Source organism: Diachasma alloeum, unplaced genomic scaffold (assembly GCF_001412515.2).
Source record: "Diachasma alloeum isolate Michigan unplaced genomic scaffold, Dall2.0 Dall_scaffold_00187, whole genome shotgun sequence".
Lineage (NCBI taxonomy): Eukaryota > Metazoa > Arthropoda > Insecta > Hymenoptera > Braconidae > Diachasma > Diachasma alloeum.
Genome location: NW_021680353.1, coordinates 514,578 through 537,577, shown reverse-complemented (window position 1 = coordinate 537,577; position 23,000 = coordinate 514,578). Strand labels below are relative to the sequence as shown.

At 36.5% G+C, this 23,000-nt stretch overlaps 1 protein-coding gene across 6 annotated transcripts in view; it reads left to right on the top strand.

The window, feature by feature from the left end:
* Nucleotides 1-2,345: 2,345 nt before the first annotated feature.
* LOC107048358 (diacylglycerol kinase epsilon) overlaps nucleotides 2,346-23,000 on the top strand; it is a 32,936-nt gene continuing 12,281 nt past the window's right edge. The window contains exons 1-5 of one of the 6 annotated variants that reach the window (XM_015271507.1): nucleotides 2,346-2,468; nucleotides 2,566-2,731; nucleotides 2,822-3,015; nucleotides 19,031-19,202; nucleotides 19,302-19,432. In XM_015271507.1, the coding sequence (XP_015126993.1) occupies nucleotides 2,848-3,015; nucleotides 19,031-19,202; nucleotides 19,302-19,432 (471 nt within the window). In that variant the 5' untranslated portion in view covers nucleotides 2,346-2,468; nucleotides 2,566-2,731; nucleotides 2,822-2,847. Of the gene's footprint in view, nucleotides 2,732-2,821; nucleotides 3,016-19,030; nucleotides 19,203-19,301; nucleotides 19,433-23,000 lie in introns of all 6 variants that reach the window. The other 5 variants (XM_015271506.1, XM_015271504.1, XM_015271505.1 and 2 more) reach the window with 5 other exon arrangements.

Below are 23,000 nucleotides of genomic sequence, written 5' to 3'. Positions count from 1 at the left end.
TGAAATTCCATGTTTTTTCTTTCGAATGAAATTCAATAACGACATTGTCCTGAAAATGACTACTAAACTGCCGCGAAAATTTGATTTTTATTTCTAACATTCTTGCTCACCTCATTTTTCTTTGCTCTTTTTCAATAAATCAATAAATTTGCACAAAAAATAATGAAATGCCTCTGCTTTAAACATTGAAAGCATGATGCGGATTTTCTGAAGAATTATTTGCTCAACTTTGTCTTTTTTTAAATGTATAATATTGATAATTTTCCGAAATACTATATTTAAAATAATTAGTAGGAAATTCCTTTTGGAAAAATATAGCTCTAGAACGGTAGCAGGATAGTTCATCGCCGAACTTTTTCATCATCATTTACAAATCAACTCATTTTTTTTCTCATCAATCACCTTCTAATTCAGTAACACAATTTATTTCATTTGCATTGAATGGAGTTCTATAAATTATTCAAGCATATTGCAGTTATCAAAACACATGAAGAATTTGATTTAATGCAAAATGAATAAATAAACGGATGATTGATGAAAAAAACGATAGAAATATGTAAGCGTATATGAGGTATTCCATGCCAAATGAGTCAACGACTGACCCTCACCCTGTGGGAAATTTTTTCTACGATTGGGGGGCTAGAAAAATTATCTCTTAATTTTTTCCGATTTTTTCGACAGCCCATTTCGGAGATATGATTTTTTCTTAGTTTTTACGTTTTTTTTTTTCAATAATTCGGGTTCGATTCAGCCGATGTCAGTTTATGATGCTTCAAAATCTTCCATTTTCTACCATCTATAAGAACATTTTGGGTAATGAATGATTTATTTCCTTTTGTATGGCATTACCCCTTCTACAAGATTTTGGGTAATTTTTTTTAATCTCTACGTGGAAATAATATCCAATCGAAAAAAAATGAAAAACTTAAATTTTCAAAATTATGTCACCTTTTATTTTTGTCATCTTGTTTTCAATAACTCTTATAATTGAAACAAATATTTTGAGCTGTCATACAAGTTGAGTTTCTTCCTGGATCTGTTTTATTTTTAATTTTTCCTTCTCGAAATTTAGCGAATTGGTCAAAGCACCCCAAAACTTCGTCGATTATGTATTGAAAAGATAGGTAACATGTAAGTATACATTTAAATGAACCTCGTACTGCTTATAATCAAATTCAATCAATTCCATTTTGGGGTATTTTGACCAAATTCGTGAAATTTCGAGAATAAAAAATTGAAAATAAAATAGATCTAGGACAAAACTCAACTTGTATGAGGCTCAAAATACTTGTTTTGATTACATGGGTTACTGAAAAAGGACGAGAAAAATAAAACGTGACATAATTTTGAAAATCCTAGCTTTTCAACTTTTTATTTTGAAAATTCGGTATTATGAGCACCTAGGGGTTAAAAAAAATTACTCAAAATATTCTTATAGATGGTAGAAAATCGAAAATTTTGGCGTGTCAGAAATAAAAATTGGGTGAATAGAACTGGAGTTATTGAAAAACAAAACGAAAAAACAAAGAAAAAATCATCTCCGAAATGGGGTGTCGAAAAAATCTGAAAAAAAATTGAGAGATAGTTTTTCTAGCCCCCAATCGTAGAAAAAATCGACATCAATTTCCAAGAGGGTGAGAGTCAGTCATTCCGGGATGAAATGCCCGGGATAAAGTGGATGCGATGAACTGTTATGAAAGCTCTAGAATCTCTTTTAGGTCCAGATATTTATCTCAAAAAAAAAACTCCCAATAGTCGACTCATCCTGTCTCACCACTTCGCACGGAAACGGAAATGAGTGGAGATGTGTTACGCCTTACGTCGTACTATTTATATTCTTCAACATACTCAATGAATCGTTTTTTACTTATAAATTTTTTATTCGCTCTCCGATCGAATAAACAACATAGCTTTTTTTACAAACATTTTAATTTTAAGATTTTTATAAAAACAAAAATCTTTCTCATTATTATTTATGTGTGAGCGTGACATGACAGCTGTAAGCAATATCGATTCAATCGTAAATTAAGTTTTAAATATTATAAAGACGAAAGCAACTATGAACATTGATCTCTGGAGATTTTTTGTACTTGAAATTGGAGTAAAAAATAAAAAACTGATAATTAATGACACAAAAATTCTTGTGCAGAGCATTTGTACAGGATTAATTGTTCACATATATGAGGGAAAATATGTGAAATGTAAAATGAATAAAAAAATTTAACGAGTGTAATGTATTGTCTTCATTTTGAATTATTTATTAGTTTGTTTGATAACACTTGTGTATATATCACAACTGCGCAAGGGAAATGCGCAATTACCACAAGTACGTGTGAGTGTGAAGAGTCGATCGACTCGCGGTGTACCGTATGTCTAAATATCTAACTACGGAAAACCACTTGGAACCGAGACACATTCAAATGCAACAACATCACCGATATTGATTCACCCTAATTTTCTCCATTTAAGTGAATATCAACTCAACTGTGCTGCAGTAAATGGCTAATTGAATTATAAAGTGGATTAGAAGCTATAAAAAGCTACATTTGCAGATATGAATTATAGATGGAAAGGGGAATCGATGAATTTAATGAAATTACAGTGCTGGACAGTTAAGAGCTGAATTCGAAGAATGTAAAATTATAAATCCATTACTCGAGGAATAATTGAGGATTTCTCAACTGGAATTGTGAGCGAGTTAAAGAAGTGCAATTAAATTTATTTAGACCAGGTATAATCAGCATTACTTCAATTGGAATTTCATGTTACTCTATTTTTGTGTACGTAATCCAGTTTCGAAAATAAATTTTATCTTTTCCAGTGAAGCGACAGGGATCCACTCTCAAAATGTGGGAAAATGGGTTAGGTACAGTACTCATTCCAACAGTTTCCACAATGATAATTTATGTGATAACACTGAATCTCGTGAGGTATCTGATGAAAGATTCACACATTCCAATTAGAGATGTTTCCAAAAATCATAATTGGACGAACATCGATAGAGCAAGTAACAAGGTAATTTCCAAGATATACATTGAGAATAAAAATTATTTTATCCAAATAAATATTCATTTAGAGAAGTGACACACACAACAAAATTCATAGTAAAAACTATGAATTCTTTTGTGTATGAATTATTCTATTCATTTTCTATTGAAAATTGTATTAGTTTTTTGGCCAATTATATGAAAGATTTCCGCAGCTTTATTACTGCGCGTTTTTTTCTGACGAAAATGTCGAATAGAAATTTTTATATAAACAAGTGGGAAATTGCTCTTGTATTGTATATAGCAGTTATTTTGGTTAATAAATTAGTAATATGCTTCCAAATAGTTATTTTGCGCATCATTTCCTTTGATCCTGTATAATAAATTGTTTATTTCATTTTATTAAATATAATAATATTTCGTTTTAACTAATTTTGTCAGATTTTCAACTTAGTTGAATGTTATCAGCATCACTATTCTCAATATCTCTTTTCTTTACAGCCGATTGTTTTTTTTACGGTTCTATCTCTTCCCTCAGCCCTTCGATATAATGTTAATAGACAAATTTTATTTACACATACTTGAATGAATTTGAAACATCACATTTAAAGAAACCATCAGTATGCTCACTTTCAGAGGGAAAACCATGGAAAATAAAAAATTTTCAACAATCATCATAAAAATCAAATCAACCAATATAGCTAATCGTAATCATTTTCCAACTTCGACATACATAATGGCATTCTAAAAAACATGTTATGCTATGATTGAATTCATTTGAAGCATGATATTCATAGATATCTCCGGAATTATGATTTTCAAAAAACAATTATTTTTTAAAAATTTTCGAATAAATTAAATTAACGATTATTGCTATCGCCTTCATCTTTACACGCGGTCAAAGGGAGGTGCAAGCAAATTTTTAAGTCATCATTCAATCAATTTAGAACAATTTTTTTAGTTAACGTGGGACGACCGATTTTCGGAAAAATTCTAAAATAAAAAAAAAAATCAATGAATTAAATTTTTATTACTGGCGATCGATAGGGCTCAACAATACCTACATTTGAAAAAAGAAGATTCAACTCTATCTATTCATTAGCGAACAATTGGAGGAAAACTTTACTGCACACATGCATACATACACGCATACATACGGACACGGTCTAAAAATTGCATTTTCGCACTTTTTCGATCATAACGGATCGATATAACGCAAAAAATGCAAAACTTAAATTTGAACGATTACAATACTTTCATTTGGAAGCAAAAATTACTGGAATGTCATCTTTCTAGATAACTTTTTCTATGGAGACATTTTCTACAGTAATTCCTCGGCATGAATTTTCTAAGTTTCTTTCACTCTATTCTTCTTCTCATTTCATAAAACAAAGTTGAACAAATAAATGTTGAAAGTTTAAAATAGAAAGAAAGCCCTATAGTTAGAATATAGAATAAGTTGCATAGAAAAGTTGAATTCTATTGATTTCTTCTATAGAATATTTTCCATTGAACATTTTGTAACGAAATTCTCCATCTGGGACTGGAAAGCCATGTTAACTCGCCCATTTCCCCTAGACTGAGAAACCTCAAAAAAAAACTTATCGATGGGGGCCAGCCGTCCTTCGACCTCGGAGATGACAAACCGAATAAACCAACATTAAACGAAAAACAAAACGAAGGAATCAGAAAATAACCATTAATCTAACACAAACTTAAAACTAAGGAGTCCAGGGGAACGTGATAGGTTGTCCGCGCTGCTCAGGGGGTTGGTTGTGAAGAGAGGGGTAGATTCGGATGGAAAATGGGCCAATAGATATTGCTAAAAAAAACAATTAACGTAACTCGAAACACCGGAGTTAATGTTGCGTAATGTATCGAGGTTATATTCATGTAAAAAAAATAGGAAAACTATACACAATTGTCTCAAAAAATTTATATTCAAATAATTTAGTAAAAGAAAAAGAAACACTAAATTAACTTAAACCAACTAATCTCAAAAAGACTGAGAGTAAGAGCACAATCAAAGGAGACTGGAAAAAAACAGAATAATCTCACAAAAAAACATATTCTTCAATACTCAATAATTATTGAGCAGACAAAGAGCCAGAGGAGAAATGTCTAACGCGAACTTCAATCCTACGACTCGAATTCTCGTCAACGCCATGAAATAGAATTAAATGTGAAACAAATCCCATGAAATCTAACACGCATCCACGTCTAACGCAAAGAGAAAATCACGACTCTAATCAACTCGCGTTAACCAGCAACATTCTCGCCGTTCAGCGCAAAACCCGAATAATAAAAAAAATGGAACAATCGAACTCCACAATAATCCTCAAAAACCATGTGGCAACGCGAGTCGAAACCCAAAATCTCATCTAAACTTCTGGTTAGGTGCCAAATTCTTCCCAGAGGGCCATCGCCCAAAGGCACTCCGCCCGAAGGCCATGGACTCGATGAGGGCTAGTTACTGACTCCTCGAATACTCGACTACTCTTCTCAACTACTACTCTCGACTACTGTTCGATGCACAACCGATTTTTTTAGATTTGAATGGGAGAATTTCCTCAAATTATTGGTAATTGGGGAAAAATGTTAAAATCACAGTTTATGGAGACCCAAAATCTGGAGTCTGACAATCTGTCCCTTTTTTGCTGTTCAAGGGTTGAGTTTATCCTTTTTATTACGGTCTCACCATAAATCTTAGGAATTTTGAGAGAGTCAGAAAGAAGCAAAATGTTTTCCCCACACCTGCCAAACAGATGACCATCCGTCCAAGCACACCAAAAATTATTCTCTATATAAAAAAAAGGTATCCCATAATTTCGGAAAATCCCCAAAACTCTCTCAACTGTAGTTTTATACACGCCTCCCCACTTTCTTCTGACCAATAGTTTTAAAGCGAGAAAATAAAATTAGCCAATAAGAAACATCCATCCCTCCCATTTTCGAATTCAGAACTTGGAATTTTCCCTCAAATTTGATCAGTAACCATCGCGACATCGCTCAGTGAAGACTCGACTCTCACTGAACCTCTCTATATATCTGGACCTTTCTTCAATTAATTTCGCGTAGTTTTAAATATCGTGTATTCAATTTGAGTATCTTTGAACAATAATTTTCGTCTAATTAAATTTAAGGTGTTTAGGGAACCTGTGTTATCATTCAAAAACATCCTGAACTCTATTTTTATCCACATTACACTGAGTCGGTTTACGTTCCCGTATCAGTCGTTGGATAATTATTGGCGTGCTGCAGTTCCAGCATACCTGGGATTTACGACCCCAGGAAAAGGTCCTCTATGAAAATCCAGAGTCAACCGCGTCAATAATACCCAACAACTACTACTCTCACTCTTCTCAATTGCTCGAATACGCAAAAATCGTTCAATTTATACCCCAAAAGTGAAAAGAGAACGAGTATCTAACGCCAAAAGATAGAACGAGAGCGTTATATCCACGTAGTGGGGTCAGCCGCTGTGACCTAGGCAAATGTTCAACGCTAGGTACGACGAAGCGGCTAAAGGAACACGTCAACCTAGCCATAAACGCGTAATTCAATTCAACTTGAACCGACAACAGACCAAAACAACAAAAGAAAATGAAAAGGAGTAAAAGGGCGGTAATTAGCCCAGATAAGATCCACTAACTATCATTACCTCTTCAGGGCTGCATTCTCAAAGATTACCGGGGTAGAGACGCAAGATACATCGAAGCTATAACTCAACAGAACATATAATGCACCATAAGACAAAACTTGATTCCCTAAAACGTATAGCGACCTTGGCAATTCACACGGTTGCAACGGTCGCGATTGGCCGTGTGACCTTCCACCGAAACTTAAAACCGAAACTGTCTCATCCCGATAAATCCATACAATGAGCGCCAGCATTTCAGCTGGGCCTCCACATTTCCCGAAGATTAAATGCAAGGGGAGATTCCTATCAATAATCGCGTAGCTTGATAATATTTTTGGCCCAAACAATCAAAATTTCTGGGTCCCCGATAGTTAACTTTATGAAAACTCCTAACACATAGCACGTAAATACTATCCGGAATAACAATAATTTTTCCTCAATATGAACGATCACCGGACGGTCACTAACGCGATAATTTTTCCTGTCCAAAATTTATTAAAATACAAGGCTCTAGGTCTTTGTCTGACTCACGCTTAATCCGAAGTTCTCGATGGTCTATGGATCGTCTAAGGAATTCCCAGAATTCCTTACAATTTCTATTGAAAACAAATGTACTGAGAAGCTGCGGAATTTTTCGATAGAATCGATCAAAAATTAATAAAAAGCTGAATAGAAATCCAGTAGAATCATCTAGCAAATTCGCTAGGTTCTTCTATGAAATTTTTTTGTATGTGAAATCATTTCGATGGCTGCTAAAGGCAACTACGTAACTCAGAAAACATTTCCAAAACCACGTATCCCAAGATTTCGTTCTAAACTCAAGTATCTCACCCATATTGACTGATACTTTGTATTTCAGAGGAGGATTACATATCTTACAAGTTATTAATGGGTACAAAAGCTAATATAACCATTTTGTTCATAGTTAACATACATTCTATCATTCACTCACTCCCGACCGTGTCAATATACGGCAGTTATAGGAACCTCTAGTATTTCAAATTACATTCTGCTAGAAACGAATGAACAAGAAAACGAAGGTTGCTTCGTGCAAACATTTAAGTTTATGAAACTTGATTTATCCTAATACGTATTTTACCGATCGAAACCCCCTCCCGCAGCCCCCCGCTGCGGAACCGACCGAGTTTTAGGACACATCAATTTTTGATCACCGTTCAATTTCAACCGTCCGATGTTTGAATAGTGGATTCTGCCAGTATGTCTGGAGATATGTACAAATTTTGTTAACGACACTATTCGGAGATTAGATTTCCTTCCTTGTTATTCTCTTTTAAAAATTTTTCAACACATTGTTTTATCCATTTGAAAACCGCGTGTAAAATTTGAAGAACTGCATAAAATTAATAACAATGGAAGAAAATCTAGTGTTGATATTTATATATGCGGTTGAATGGGACATTGATAAGTTTAGTATCTTTTCCATGTTGCTCTAGTACCACTAGTACGCGTACCCTGTACGTATACTAATTGGTTCATAGGATAATTCTATTATTGAATCTCGCGGTTGAGGATGCCCTCACGAGTAATCTATGAGGAACAATTAAAAAGCATGTGGAAGGGACTCTTTTTTTACCCCCCCCCCTCTCCCGTTCTAATTAANTTTTTTTCCCCCCCCCCCCCCTCTCCCGTTCTAATTAAGTACGAAGAATACCGACAATGAGGATGTGAATGCCTCTTGATGATGAGATCGACTACTATTATCTGAAAATGCCCTGAGAGAAACAGCAGAGTTCTCAAGCAAGTCTTACTTAGATCGTGATCAACCCCAGAATTGCCTTTAAAAAATTCAATAATTAAGAGGGTTTTAGTGGGACACACAGGAGACATTAGGAACGAAGAGGGAGGATTCAAGGATCATCGACACTAGGTGACTCGTTTTAACATGCATAAAAACAATTCTAAAAATAAAAACATTCTATACTAAAAACGGAGTATGAATGCGCAAATCATCAGCAGGGGGCCTATTCTCGAGTTTGAGGTGAACGGATTTGTGAATGGAAGTGGCTCCGTTCACGCATTTCGTTGGGGAACGAAAGTTTCTGTGAACGAATACTAGATTCGCATGTGAATTAATTTCGTTCACAGAAGTTATTTCCAATTCGCACACTGATTCGCAAGTCGTGAACTTCACACCGTCGTGATACTCTGTATTGGGAGTTCATCGTAATAGAATCTCCGCAAATTATCCATTTTTAAACTTATTGTAAAACAAAGAATTGAACTACAATAAATAAATTTAAACAATTAATGTTTAATGTTTCGTTTCCCAGAAGAGGTTAACTGTATTCTAATACGGGTATCCTCACGTGTGAATCGAAAACGACATCGGTTAACGAAATTGATTCACATGTGGATTTAGGATTCGTTTACGAAAACTTTCGTTCTCCAACACGATATGTGAACGGAGCCATTTCCGTTCACAAATCCGTTCACCTCAAACTCGAGAATGGGCCCCCAGTTCGAAGTTCGACGCCAGAAGTCAGAGGGGAGCTCTCTCTTTGAGTTCTCTGTTGGAACTCAAAACAAATTATTACAGTTATAAAACATAAAAAAATCTGGCACGCAACACTATCAAGACTAACATATGTCATTTCCTCCAGTCATGAACTATAGTTCACGAGTGGAGAAAATGACATATGCCAGTCTGTTGATATTTTTTAATGTTTTATAAACGTAATAATGTGTTTAGAGTTACCAACATGCAATATTTCAGAGAATCATATGACTATGTACTCAATTGTCAAGAAGCCTGAGGAAGCTTAAATTATACGAGAACCGTCGAGAATTGACAATAATCTAGTGTAGTTTATTGTTTTCTCTACACGGAGAGAAATTTTTTAGAAAAATTCTAGTGCTAGCACGGGAAAAGAGGCGCAAAGTGACGGACAAGGAAAAAATTCCAGTGCCGGCATTAGAAATTTTATTGGGGCAAACGTGAATTTTTCCCCGTATTTCTGTAAAAATGTCACAGAAATCCTCAGAAATTTTACCAGAAATACCAAGAAATTTTACTTTAACAGCACTAGAATTTTTCACAGCCGGCGGATTGTAATTTTTTCCAGTACTCGTACTAGAATTTTTCTAGAAAATTTCTCTCCGTGCACATTTCTTATGACCTTACTTCCATAGGACCCACTATTTCATCGATTCAGCGATGAAGATCATTTTCACGGCCCTCCAGCCTAGTTGGGTCAATGAACTGTCGATCAACGGTCCATTAGACTCTGACGACCCCTCTGCAGAGCCCAGCAGAGAGAACAGACTCAACGCAATCACTGAACAGTCTCTCCAATTTCCCTAATTTAATTAAGGAACTGTAAGTGTCAATGACATCTTTGGCTTCCGGATGGATGTCGCGTTTGGATTCAACGTTGCGCCGACATTTCGCAAACATTGCAGTCTGCATCTTCAGGGCTATGAGCTCCGATTCTGAGCTCCGATGTCTTGGGGTAGTCCTTATATGCCTTCCTTTGTGGTGGTGGGCGAAGGGGAAGGGGGGGGGGTGGTCAGCCAATCATGTTTTTATGTCCCTGTTGAGGTTGTTAGGGTTTTTATGGATCTCCAAACCCTCTCGGTATTTTCTTTCGAAATACCCTTGAGATTTGGCCAACATTCTGGCTTGGTCGTACTGGATAGTATGTCCAGTGTCCATCCAGTGTTCAGCCAGGGCAGACTGTTCTAAGTGACCGTATTTGGAGCACCGCTGGTGTTCCTTGATCCGTGTACTGATCTTCCTCCCGGTTTCTCCAATATCCACTTTCCCGCATGAGCAGGAGATCTCGGGATCTCACATGAGACGCGTCTCAAAATGATTGATAATTGACTCAAAATTAATAGATGATTGACTCGAATAGAGACGCTACTAGGAGCGTTAACTCAGTATCTCACGGTGATGTACTCGATATAGCGATTGCGACAATACTGACTACAGAGATTGAGATTGACGATACGATACTGAACTCGATAAGTGATTTACTTCGTGATCTGACCGTGAACCCGAATGGTCCCGAGATAGTTTGAGAATTTTCGTTGAGCCCGGTGCCATTAGATAGGTAACTATTGCTGTTTTAAACAAACCTTTTTCGTGGAGTCGATTGAGTGCTACAATAAATGTAATTACGAAAATTTCACTACCTCCCTTACATTTGGAAATATTCCTCAAAAACTCAACTGGGGGATAAGTCGACTTATCTCCGTTTACCACTACTAAAATGAATTCAAGTATAGCTTAAAGGGTCTCCTCAGTAATTTTCGCCACAAAACGACAATGTGCTAGCGAACTGACTATATAATATAATAATAAAAAATAGTAAAAGGAAAATTGTAAAAAAACTCTGAGTAGTTTTATCATTTTGTTCGTTTTTAATTAATCATTCAAATTTCTGCTTATGCATGGGCTTTATGAATGCTATTTTGCCCCTTACCCGTCAGCTTCCCGAGTGGAAATTCCGGTCAGGTCTTGATCAAGGTTGGATCAGGTTAGACCTGACCACTGATCAGGTATTGATCAAGTTGATGGATCCGGTCTTGATAAGACATGTTACGCCTCTGACCAATCCGGATTTGATCAGGACGAATGGATCCGAACTTGATCAAGTCAACTGTATGAAAACTGGATAACCTGTCTGTCAGTATCAATAAAAATTATCAATGATAATTAATCCAAAACAAAAGATAATTCAATTCTTTCACCGTAGGCCGCCTCTCTTAATGAATCTCTACTGTTATTACCTGTCAAAAAGCTTATTATTTTTTTTTACCGATGCTGGGGATCGAACCAGGGACTCTATGATTGCTAATCCTATGCCCTAACCACTACGCTATCGCGTTATTACTACGCGATAGCGTAGTATCTTCCGATGTAAGTTTACTATTGAGTAAACTTTACATTGCCTATATGATTTTTATCGGGGTATTCGTTGAATTCACGATTATTCCTGATCTCGTAGATGTGCGTGTGTATTCTCAGAGATAAAATATGCTCAATTAAATTTTTATTTATTTCATTAATGAATCATAATAATGATAATAACAATAATATTAATAAATAAATAGACATTTGGTAATTTTTTTTCTCAAGATCATTTGCGTGTAAGTTTGGTACTCCTCTAATACGTATTTACGGTATCATCATCCCTCCCTTCTGTACATTTGAGAAGGGCTGGTTGATAATTAAATTGATTAATTAAATTGAATTCATTAAATTAAATCAATTTATTTTAATTATAGTATAATGATCCTTTTTAAAGATTGAAAATAATTATTGATAATGGTTCATAAAACTTAATTTGAATAGTATAATAATAGTTAATTAAATTATTCGAAAAACATTAAAATTAATGTCAGGTGGACCGGATCTGAATCTGATCATTTTCTCTTCAATTGATCCCGTTCAAATGCCGATCAAAGACATCAAATCGGAATTCCTCAGGGTGAGATCGTGCCTACCTGATCAGAACTTGATCTGAATCATCCTGTAGTTTTTCGGATCCGATCTACTGGATCAAAACTTGGTCAGGTTCTCATCAGGCATCATCTGATCTTGTCTACTTGATCGGAACTTGATCTGAACCCGCCTGTAGTTTTTTGGATCCGATCTGCTGGATCAGAACTTGGTCAGGTTCTCATCAGGCATCATCTGATCATGTCTACCTGATCAGAACTTGATCTGAAACCGCCTGTAGTTTTTCGGATCCGATTTGCTGGATAAGAACTTGGTCAGGTTCTCATCATGCATCATCTGATCATGTCTACCTGATCAGAACTTGATCTGAAACCGCCTGTAGTTTTTCGGATCCGATTTGCTGGATAAGAACTTGGTCAGGTTCTCATCATGCATCATCTGATCATGTCTACCTGATCAGAACTTGATCTGAAACCGCCTGTAGTTTTTCGGATCCGATTTGCTGGATAAGAACTTGGTCAGGTTCTCATCATGCATCATCTGATCATGTCTACCTGATCAGAACTTGATCTGAAACCGCCTGTAGTTTTTCGGATCCGATTTGCTGGATAAGAACTTGGTCAGGTTCTCATCATGCATCATCTGATCATGTCTACCTGATCAGAACTTGATCTGAACCCGCCTGTAGTTTTCCGGATCCGATCTGCTGGATCAGAGCTTGATCGGATTCTCATCACGTCTCATCTGATCATGTCTACTTGATCAGAACTTGATCTGAACCCGCCTGTAGTTTTTCGGATCCGATCTGCTCGATCAGAACTTGGTCAGGTTCTCATCAGGAATCACCGGATCAGTCAAACCTTAGGTAATTCACGGATGCCTTCCGCAAAGAAAGTTTCATCTTGCGAGGCGAGGAAATTATCGATCCATTTTGGCACTTCTTCAAAAACCTAATCAAGTTCTGAAGCAATTTTCACTCGGGCTGTTGACAATGTTCTAGCGAACAAATGAAGCTACTATATTTATCTATATTAAATTCTCAAAAATAATGGAATGAAGTCTGATCGAGTTTTGCCGTTAATTTGTTGAATAAATTAACCATAAAAATAATTGGCCTGATGTCTGTCACTATTCAACGCCATGTTTGATGTTTCGTCTCTTTCGAAAATGACCTCATTAAATTAACCATTTTACGTTCCACTCACACCCACGCCCATCTTTGTTTTGCCCTAGTGTAGAGACTCCTTAAAATGGTAGTTTCAATGCCACACTTGAACAAGAAGTTGAACGATAATTACAATAGTTATATCTGTTGATTGTATTTTTATGCTGATTTTTTGCAAATTCTGAATTTTCTATCATTTATTAGTAATAATCAACAATACGTTCCTAAACGTGGATTATCTAGACGACAAACATGTGGAATGCAGAACCGATAAAAAAAACCAATTTCAATAACTCGCAAACCGTTGAATGAAACTAAAAATACCAAAACGTGAATTGGAAATGGAGCTCCTGAAGGACCGCGAAAAAGAGAATTGGTTGTACGAAAGAAAGGGATAAGAATAATCATAATAACAATATTCATCCAAGTCAAAAATCTGACACAATTATTTAAAAATAAATCTTATTCAATTTAATAACATAAAATGATCAATGAATGATATACCATAGAAGAAAATTATGTGCAAAATGACCATTTGGAAGCATATTGCTAATTTATAAGGAAAAATAACTATACCATATAAAGACAAGAGCAATTTCCCACTTGTTTCCGATTATATTCTCTTAAGTTTTTGCATGGCTAACGGAGAATGAACAACAAGTTGTTTCATACTAATTACTAGTTTTTGCTCACATGGCATGCATGGGAAACATCGACACCTTAATAATAGACAAGCGTATCTACTTAGAGAACTCATAGAACTTACGCTTGTTTGTTATTGAGGTGTCGATATAAAGATGCTCATTTGAATGACCCATGATTTTTGAAACTCATACGAGTCTTCCCTCAAACTGAACTCATCTCGAATTCAAGTTTTATTGAATCGGACTCTGGTCTAATAAACTTGTCGGTTTACTTTTTGATCTTGACAGACGGGTCAAATCAGTATTTGTATTTTCATCACGCAGTGTGTAATGTGATGTTTTACGCACGCTCCGCGTGCGCAAAACCTCACTTCCCACACATTGTGATGAAAAATAGGGTTCGATATTCGCGAGAAAAGTGTTTTTTCCGAACTCGGGGCGGAAAAAGCTTCATTTTCTCGCCAGTATAGAGGGAAGATAACGATGTTCTGCTCCCCCGCCATAAGAAATAACTCCTCGCCTAGAAAGGACTCTCTTCATGGTCCGTGCTGGCTGTTTCCAGCCACAAACCATATTCTCAATGTTCGTCGTGACTTAAATATACGCCTTGAAATAAAAAAATTTTATTCTCACGGTGACTCCGCCATCTTAATAAACTCCACTTGTCCACAAATTTTACTGTGTAATGTGTAGTATTCTCCTAGTCTCTACCAAATTCATTGCGTAAAATATGTGATGTCATTAATTACGAATTAGAGGTTAATGAAGGACGATAAAAATGAGTGACGAATATATAACCCAATTTATGGCGAGTGATGACAGTGATATACCTCGTGAAATTCTCGAAGAAGCACAAATTTATTTTGATGATACTCTACCTGAAAAATCTAAAGAGAAATATATAAAACGTTATGATGATTTCATGAAATGGCAACAACAGAAGGCATATAATTCCTTTGATGAGCCAACTCTAATGGTTTATTTCGGTCACTTGTCACAGACAAATTGTCCCACAACTCTGTGGTCCATCTATTCAATGCTTAAAAACGTATTGGTAGCGAGACAGAATGTGAACATTGACAAGTATAAACAGCTTGTTGCATGACTAAAGAAGAGAGATAAAGTATATGTACCCAAGAAGGCAAAAATTCTGATGCCAGAACATGTGGCCGAATTCTTGTCAACAGTACCTGATTATGATCATCTCCTCACAAAGGTAATTATCCTCAACAAATCTGTAGCGAAGTAGTCAATGAGGTTGAGTTGATTTCAATTCTCGATTATTTGTCGATCAATATCTCCAAAACTGAGGGGAATAATAAAATCGTTATAGACACCTTTTTGCTCACAAAATCAGGATCTACAAAAAAGGTTCTAACAAAAATTTCGCTATTTCACTTAGTTTCCGAGATATTGATCGACAAATAACCGAAAATCAAAATCAACATAACCTCCTTGACCACTTCGCTACAGAAATGCATATAGGGGAACCAATGCGATTAAGCTGTCGTGTTGAATTTGAAATAAATAATCATGACGATCTTCATTTTTTCTATTGTGGTTATCGGACTGTTAGGCACCCTCAGGAAGCAAGATCTCTGGAATTTGAATGCTAAAGATGTTCAGGACGATCCACAAAAACGTGAATTGTTATTTTCCTTGGAGACAACTAAAAATGGTCAACCCAAGGATTTTCTTGTGGATGCTGAGTATTACCCACTGGTAAAGAAATATATGACATTACGAGGATCAAACATCACAACGCCCAACTTTTTCTTTCAGTATCACAAAGGGAAATGTTCAAATCAGAACGTTGGTGAACACACATTTGCTCACATGCCTCGAGAAATCGCCAAATATCTAGAGTTGGATACACCCTCTGATTACACAGGACATTGCTTCCGCCGTTCTTCGGCCTCAATGCTGGCTGATGCAGGTGCAAGTATGACTTCAATTCAACTTGCAGGAGGGTGGCAGTCACCTGCAGTTGCTCGAGGATATATACAGAAATCCAAGAGAACCAAGAGAATAATCAGTCAAAGAGAGAGATAAGAGAGTCTATCAATTTCCAGAATGCCTCGGCATTTTTGCAGCCGCAGATCGACCCAGGATTACAAATTCAGCAGCATCAATTCCACAATAACCTCCCATGCAAAACACAAAACTTCAGGAACGAGACAATCACGAGAGAGTCCATTAACGAAATGACTCAAAATAAAGAAAATGAATTGCCTAATCTCAACACTTCATTTGTGAATTATAATGAGAATACACCAGCAGTCCATATTCCTCAGAATTACACATCAAGAATTAGAGAGGAAATTAACAACAATTTCCCGTTGAGAACATCCAACTCGAGAAGCGAGACAATCAGAGGCGAGTTCAATGACGATGTGACTAACAACAACAATGATAATTATAATACAACGATCAGTGAGCAGAATACGCAAGAAATAACTACCAAAGACATTCAAGGTATTACGATTAATAATTATGGGACAGTGAATATTTACAATCATAGAGGAAAATAATAACTACGATGACTGAACAAACAAAAATTGCCAAAAAACGNAATTTGAGAGTGAATTTCTGTGGTTCCCGGTAGCTTAGTCGGTAAGAGTGCCCGGCGCGTATCTGGGAGACCCGGGTTCGATTCCCGGCTGGGTGAAACGGAAATTTTTTCTCTCTAAATTCTAATTCTCTTAGAGTTTTTTTTTATAGGCATATGGCTATACATATGCCTATATATAGGTACCCCCCCATATATGGGTACCCCCCCATATATGGGCACCCCGCTATATATGAACCCCCCCCCATATATGGGCACCCCCTACATATGGGCACCACCCCATATATATAGGCACCCCCCCATATATAGACACCCCTCATATATGGGCACCCCCCATATATATAGGCACCCCCACATATATGGGCCCCCCCTATACTATGGGCACCCCTCTATATATGGGCATCCCCCCATATATGGACAGCCCCCTTAGAACCACCATGACCCTTATGACCCTTACAACCCCTATGACCCTCGTGACCCTTAGCACTCCTATGACCCTTATGACACTCAGCGCTCCTATGACCCTCGTGACCCTTAGCACTCCTATGACCCTCGTGATCCTTAGCACCTCTATGACATTTAGAACCCCTATGACCCTCGTGACTTTGAGACCCTCGTGACCCTTATAACCCTTAGCCCCTCTATGACCTTTATGACCCTTAACACCCCTATGACACTTAGCACTTCTCTGACCCTCGTGATCCTTATGTTCCTTAGCACCTCTATGACCCTCGTGACCCTTATGATCCTTAGCTGCTCTATGACCCTTATGACCCTCAGCACCTATATGACCTTCGTGACCCTTAAGACCCTTATTACATCTATGACCCTCGTGGTCCTCATTACTCTTAGCCCTTCTGTGACCCATATGACCCCTAGCACCCCTATGACCCTTGACTCTTGAGACCCTTGAGACCCTCGTGACCCTTACGACCCTTAGCCTCTCCATAACCTTTATGACCCTTAACACCCCTATGACCCTTGGCACCTCTATGACCCTAGTGACCATTATGACCTTTGGCACCTCTATGACTATCGTGACCCTTATGACGCTTAGCCCCTCTATGACCCTTATGACTCTTAACATCCCTATGAGCCTTATGACCCTTAGAGCCCTTATAAGTCTCAAGACCCTTCAGACCCTCTAGACCTTTCAGAACTTCGTGACCCTTGTGAACCTTGAAAATTTTCAGGTCTTAATTTATATGGCCTCTGACCCTTCTGACCCTTCTGAGTACTGAAACCGCTCAGCACTGAAAATTTTCAGTGTCCTACGAAACTATTTTTTTTATTATATAGAGAGACTAGGGGGCTTCGCCCCCTGCTCGCTCCGCTCGCCAACCCGGGGGGCTTTGCCCCCCCCCCCCACTCGCTTCGCTCGTTCCCCCCCCCGTCCGTGTGACCGCAGCAGTGTGACCATACCCATAAACATCTTCCATATCAGCACCCCCTAATATAGTAATCCTCCATAAATATCGATATCCCCTTTATGACCACCCCCTCATATAGACATCCCTTATAAATACACGTACTTCCTCGTATAGGCACCCAGCGTCCCCTGAATTTGAGCGTCCCCTGAATTTAAGCGTCCCCTGAATTTGAGTGTCCCCTGAATTTTTCGCCTTATTTTTTTATTTATATAGAGAGATTATCTTCTGAACATTGTATTGAGGAAAAATTCAAGCCCCCCACGTCCGGAAAAATAGTATGTGAGCCACGCCGAGAAAAGTGCCGTTCAAGGGACGTGTTATCACGCCGTCCCTTAAAACGGCACTTTTCTCGGCTAGGCACACAATATACTATTAGACTCTTGGGATTATATCACTCGCCTTCGGCTCGTGCTATAAACCTCCCACGAGCCCAAAAACACTTTCCCGCGATCGTATCAAATTATACTATTTCGAAACCTAAAATGTACTATCCGTTTGATTGTGGTTATTATTCTTAGTATATTTTATTTATTGAGGATTCGGGCGCATGTGGGCTTTATTTATTTCCTCTTAATTATGAATTTATATCGATTGGTTTGTTTACAATTTTCATGTTCTTTGAGTGTGTCAAAGAGCGATATTGGGGCCAATTTGGAACAAACAAAAATTGCTGAAAGAACTCGAAATTAATAAAAAATAATAACTCCCTTAACTATCAATATTTTTCAACTTTCTTTTCCAAAATTGGTGTCTAACCCCTCATCGGCCGATGGCCTCCCGTTAATTCGAATACGAATACGGCTTGCACGGAGAATAACATTTTTTTGAAGAGACTAAATCTATTTTTTCAATCAAAATTTTCAATCTCGGCGCACGCTTTGCTTGTTTGGCACAAATAATCCTTGTTTGATAATGGTTAACGAACGATTTTTTTCACACAAGTAAGACTGGTTTGAGAAGTCTGCTGTTTTCTCTTAGTGATGTGGCATGAACGTCGTAGTTGACGGGCTAATAGCCATTTTTTCAGAAAATAATTGAGACGAAAATCCTCAGCATCGACTTTTTTAGCCTGCTGATTTAGCGTGGATGTGTTCATATACAATTTCCACAAAAATACTTACAGCAGTAAATTCCCCTTGAAAGATATCTTACACGACATATTATTCAAAGGCATATTACTGCAGCATCTGCGAATCACTGCTTATTAATATGGATGGCATTCTCTGCGACTCTTGCGGAGTCTGTGCTGAGCGGGGGTGCATAAAATTAGCTGATAAGAGGCTAAAGTGCAAGGCGATTACGTTACCTAACGATCAGCCGATGTTACACCACTGGATTAAGGGTACAACTATTTTTCATTTTGTATGTAAACACGTGTATATGAGATTAACGTGCTTGATCATTCATGAGATTAATTAAATTATTGTTTGAATTTCATAAGGAAATCTTCCGGCTCTTGCGATATGCGAAATTTGTCATGAGGAGTGCAGTGCGGAGCCTGGATTGATTGATTGGTCCTGCTGTTGGTGTCAAAGATATGCTCATGAAAATTGCAAAGCAAGAATCGAAGAGGTAATTGTATTCCACAGATTCCAGTTCCAATCGCAGTACTCGGAGAGAAACGTTAAATAGAAATTATGTAGGAAATCGCGGCAAATTTTATCATACACAGAGAGAAATATTCAGTAAAAATTATGCGACGATTCATGTAATCCGCAATGGGGAATCGTTTTCGCGCAATTTTTATAGGAGTGGAAGAGAAGAAATCTGAAGCGTTCAGTGAATTTTCAAGTGCATCACCGAACAAAGAACGAAATTGTCACGTAATTTTTCGAAGAAGTAAAATCTTGCAGAAACTTCCCGACTTGTGCCTCTAAAATAATAAATTCTTGAACGTTTAATAATTTTTATGAAGCTGGTGAGTTATTTCTACGTTCCGTTCCGTAAAATTTCTCAATCGTTGGGAAAAATTACGGAACGACTTGTTGTCCCAGCAGTGAATCATTAGACGGGTAGTTTACTTTTACGGAACAAATCATAGAATTTTTGTGACGATTTGTACAATGTCAGTTCCGACTCACACTTTTTATTCAATTTTACTTCGCTCGCGGTTATGTTTCGAAACGTATTTTTTACGTTTTTTTCTGATAATTTTTATTGAATTTTTCTCTCTGTGTACGAAAGGTAATCGAGGAGCGAAATTGTAGTTAAATAAAAAATGCTTTTTGCGGAGGATATTTTACAATTCGTTCGGTAAAAAACACATGTATGGATGCAAACATTATCCTTCCTATACTGTAAAATCTCCTGTAACGGTAGAGTATTTTTTCCTGGCACTTATGTGAAGGACATGGGGACGTACGAAAGTGAAATTTTACACTGAGAAGACAAGAGTTTTTGAGAAGTTTGTCTTTACTTGTATCAAGGAATTCATAGCTCGAAAATTACCAAGCGCACAATATCTCATACTAAGAAAAAAAAATCCTACGCCAAGAAATTTCATATTTGTCCGACAGATGAGGAGAATTGGTACATATTAAGAAAACGAGTTCTCAAATCAATTTATGCATCTTTTGCATGAAAATATTTTAGAATTGAGGCTAAAAACTATTAAATTAATAAATTTAATTTTGCTTGGCATGAGAATTACTTTCTTGCCATCAAGAAATTGTCCTCACCTTTAGGACAAGTACAAAATTCCTTGGCGTACGTTTTTTTAATGTAAAATATTTTGCTCTTAAAAATTTTCAAACCACGAGTTTCTTGATATCAGTAAAAACGTACTTCAAAATCCGTAGTTTTTCTCAGTGTAACATATCGCGATGGATGAAGAAAATTGTTTGCCATCACAGAAAAATTCTTATAATTATGTAAATGATTATGCGATATTGAAAAATTATTCACGATCATTGCATAATTTGTGGTAGCATAAGTCAGGGGTCGGCATCAGTCAATATATTATTAATATTGAGAGAACTTACACCTTAAAATAATTAACGTTTACTTATCGTCACTGAAATTTGAAATCTAATTTAATTTAAATTTTCATTTGACTATGGGCTGGTTGGATCAAGTCCTGTTAGTCAAATAAATCATCAGACTAAATGGATGTCTGAAGTAAACTTAATCCACAGTTAGACAATTTAATGAATCCATCGTGGAATGTTTCCATTCAGCCGTGAGCCCGTGAATGTCGACTAAATACTTCATAATTAGTGGTATGCTTGGGAAATAGTAATGACACATCGATACACCACATTTTTTGGTGAAATACCATCGATGAACTTTCGATCAAAATTGATCGCCAGATTATTTTGATTTAATCCGATACTTAACTGAGGACTTTCTCAACTGGGCTTAGTGCAATCCGGCTTATGAATTAAATAAATGATATGGCCTGGTTCCACCAAGCCCAGTAATGAAAAACCTCAATTGAGTATCGGAATTAGTAAAAATAATCTGCCGATCAATTTTGAATGAAAGTTCATAGAAAGTATTTCACCAAAAAACACGGTGTACACGGAAAGAATATAAAAGTAGTTTTTACTGTGGGGACATAGTAATTTTGAATATGAGACATTAGATGTAAGATCATATTCGCCAAACATTAAAATTTACTCTTTAACATAGTAATTTTGAGGACAAATGAAAAATTACGATGAAAAAACGCGGCGGATGAAAAAATACTGGTGACCGAATGAGAATATGATGGAGTCTATAAAAAAAATTACTGCGGAACATAGGAAAAACTGCGAGTTGGTATAGTAGAAAGTGATAGCCCAGAAGGTGAAATTTCATTTCTCACTAGTAAAGTTTATGAGAATAAACATGATTTTTTACTTTCGTGAAAAAAAAATTCCTCCTCTTTCAAAACGAATATTCGTGGAAGAGGAGAAGGGAGAGCGTTATTTTTCAAGCACCACACAGTGATAAAAAGTTGATTAACTTTAGATAAAAGGTGCTGGATGTTAGAAACCGCATAACAATTGCCTATGGAAGCAGGAGGAATTTCATTTTTTTCCGTCACGTTTACGTAGGGCGCTCACTCACCACCCATCAACGAAGGAAGGGAATTCCAAGAAATTCAAACGATCGACGATTCAAATACCCGCTACAGTTTTCACTAGTCAACATAGTAATTTCTGCTGTTTCGTAGAGTGAAATGTTAGAGGTGCGAAAGTATAAATCAAAATTTTAAAACGTAAAAGAAATTACGATGTAACAGTAAAAATTCATACGATTTGAGTAATTTTTCGTTGATTCAATAGTAAAAATACCTTTAAAGAAAAGCGTTTAAGACGCTCTTGAATATAATTTTATCGTGCGCGCATTTTATACTGTTTCTTTTATTCAAAATTACTATGTAAAATAGTAAAAAAGAAATTTCACATTGCAAAAATTCCGTTAAAATAGATTAGATTTTAAAGTTTTTCCGGTGTGGTCCTGGATTACTATGTTTACATAGTTATTTTCCATTTTATATTCTGTCCGTATAATAGAGTGGGGAAAGTGTTCGAGTGACGAAAAATTCAGTTGAGCGGAAACGCGACTATAAGGAGAGCGACTATAACGGGACTCCTCTGCATTTGATTACATCAATTATGCTATGAGAGAATGCTTCACATTTACTTGATGATTTTTTCAATTGAGGATTTCCGGTTGGGGAATTGATGAAGTTTCGAACGAATTTCATTCATACAGTGTGTAATGAAGTTGTGAAGGGGAATTCACGTGCAGGTTATTTCGAGAACATCCGGAGTATTGACCGATTCTTGAAAATTTTTTAACAGACTCTTTATTCACCATTGGGAATTGTTCATTCTAAAATTTCTCAAATCATAATAAGCTTGATATGAAAGAAAGTTTTAATAATTAAGAAATTTGAGTCATTGATTTATATTTACTTGACTATTTTATTTATATTTTTGATGTAGAATATTTGTACATTTTCATCACTATTTTTATTACATTATCTATTTATTATTTTTTATCAAAAAAACAATAATTGGATAAGTTTTGTGATATAAACACTAATTGATTCTATTGATATCTCTCTATATTATAAAAGTCCAAATCGGCTTCTGGTGATGAAAATTTAGTATCCGAAATTAAGACTCCGAAATTAAGGGTCAGAATAAGG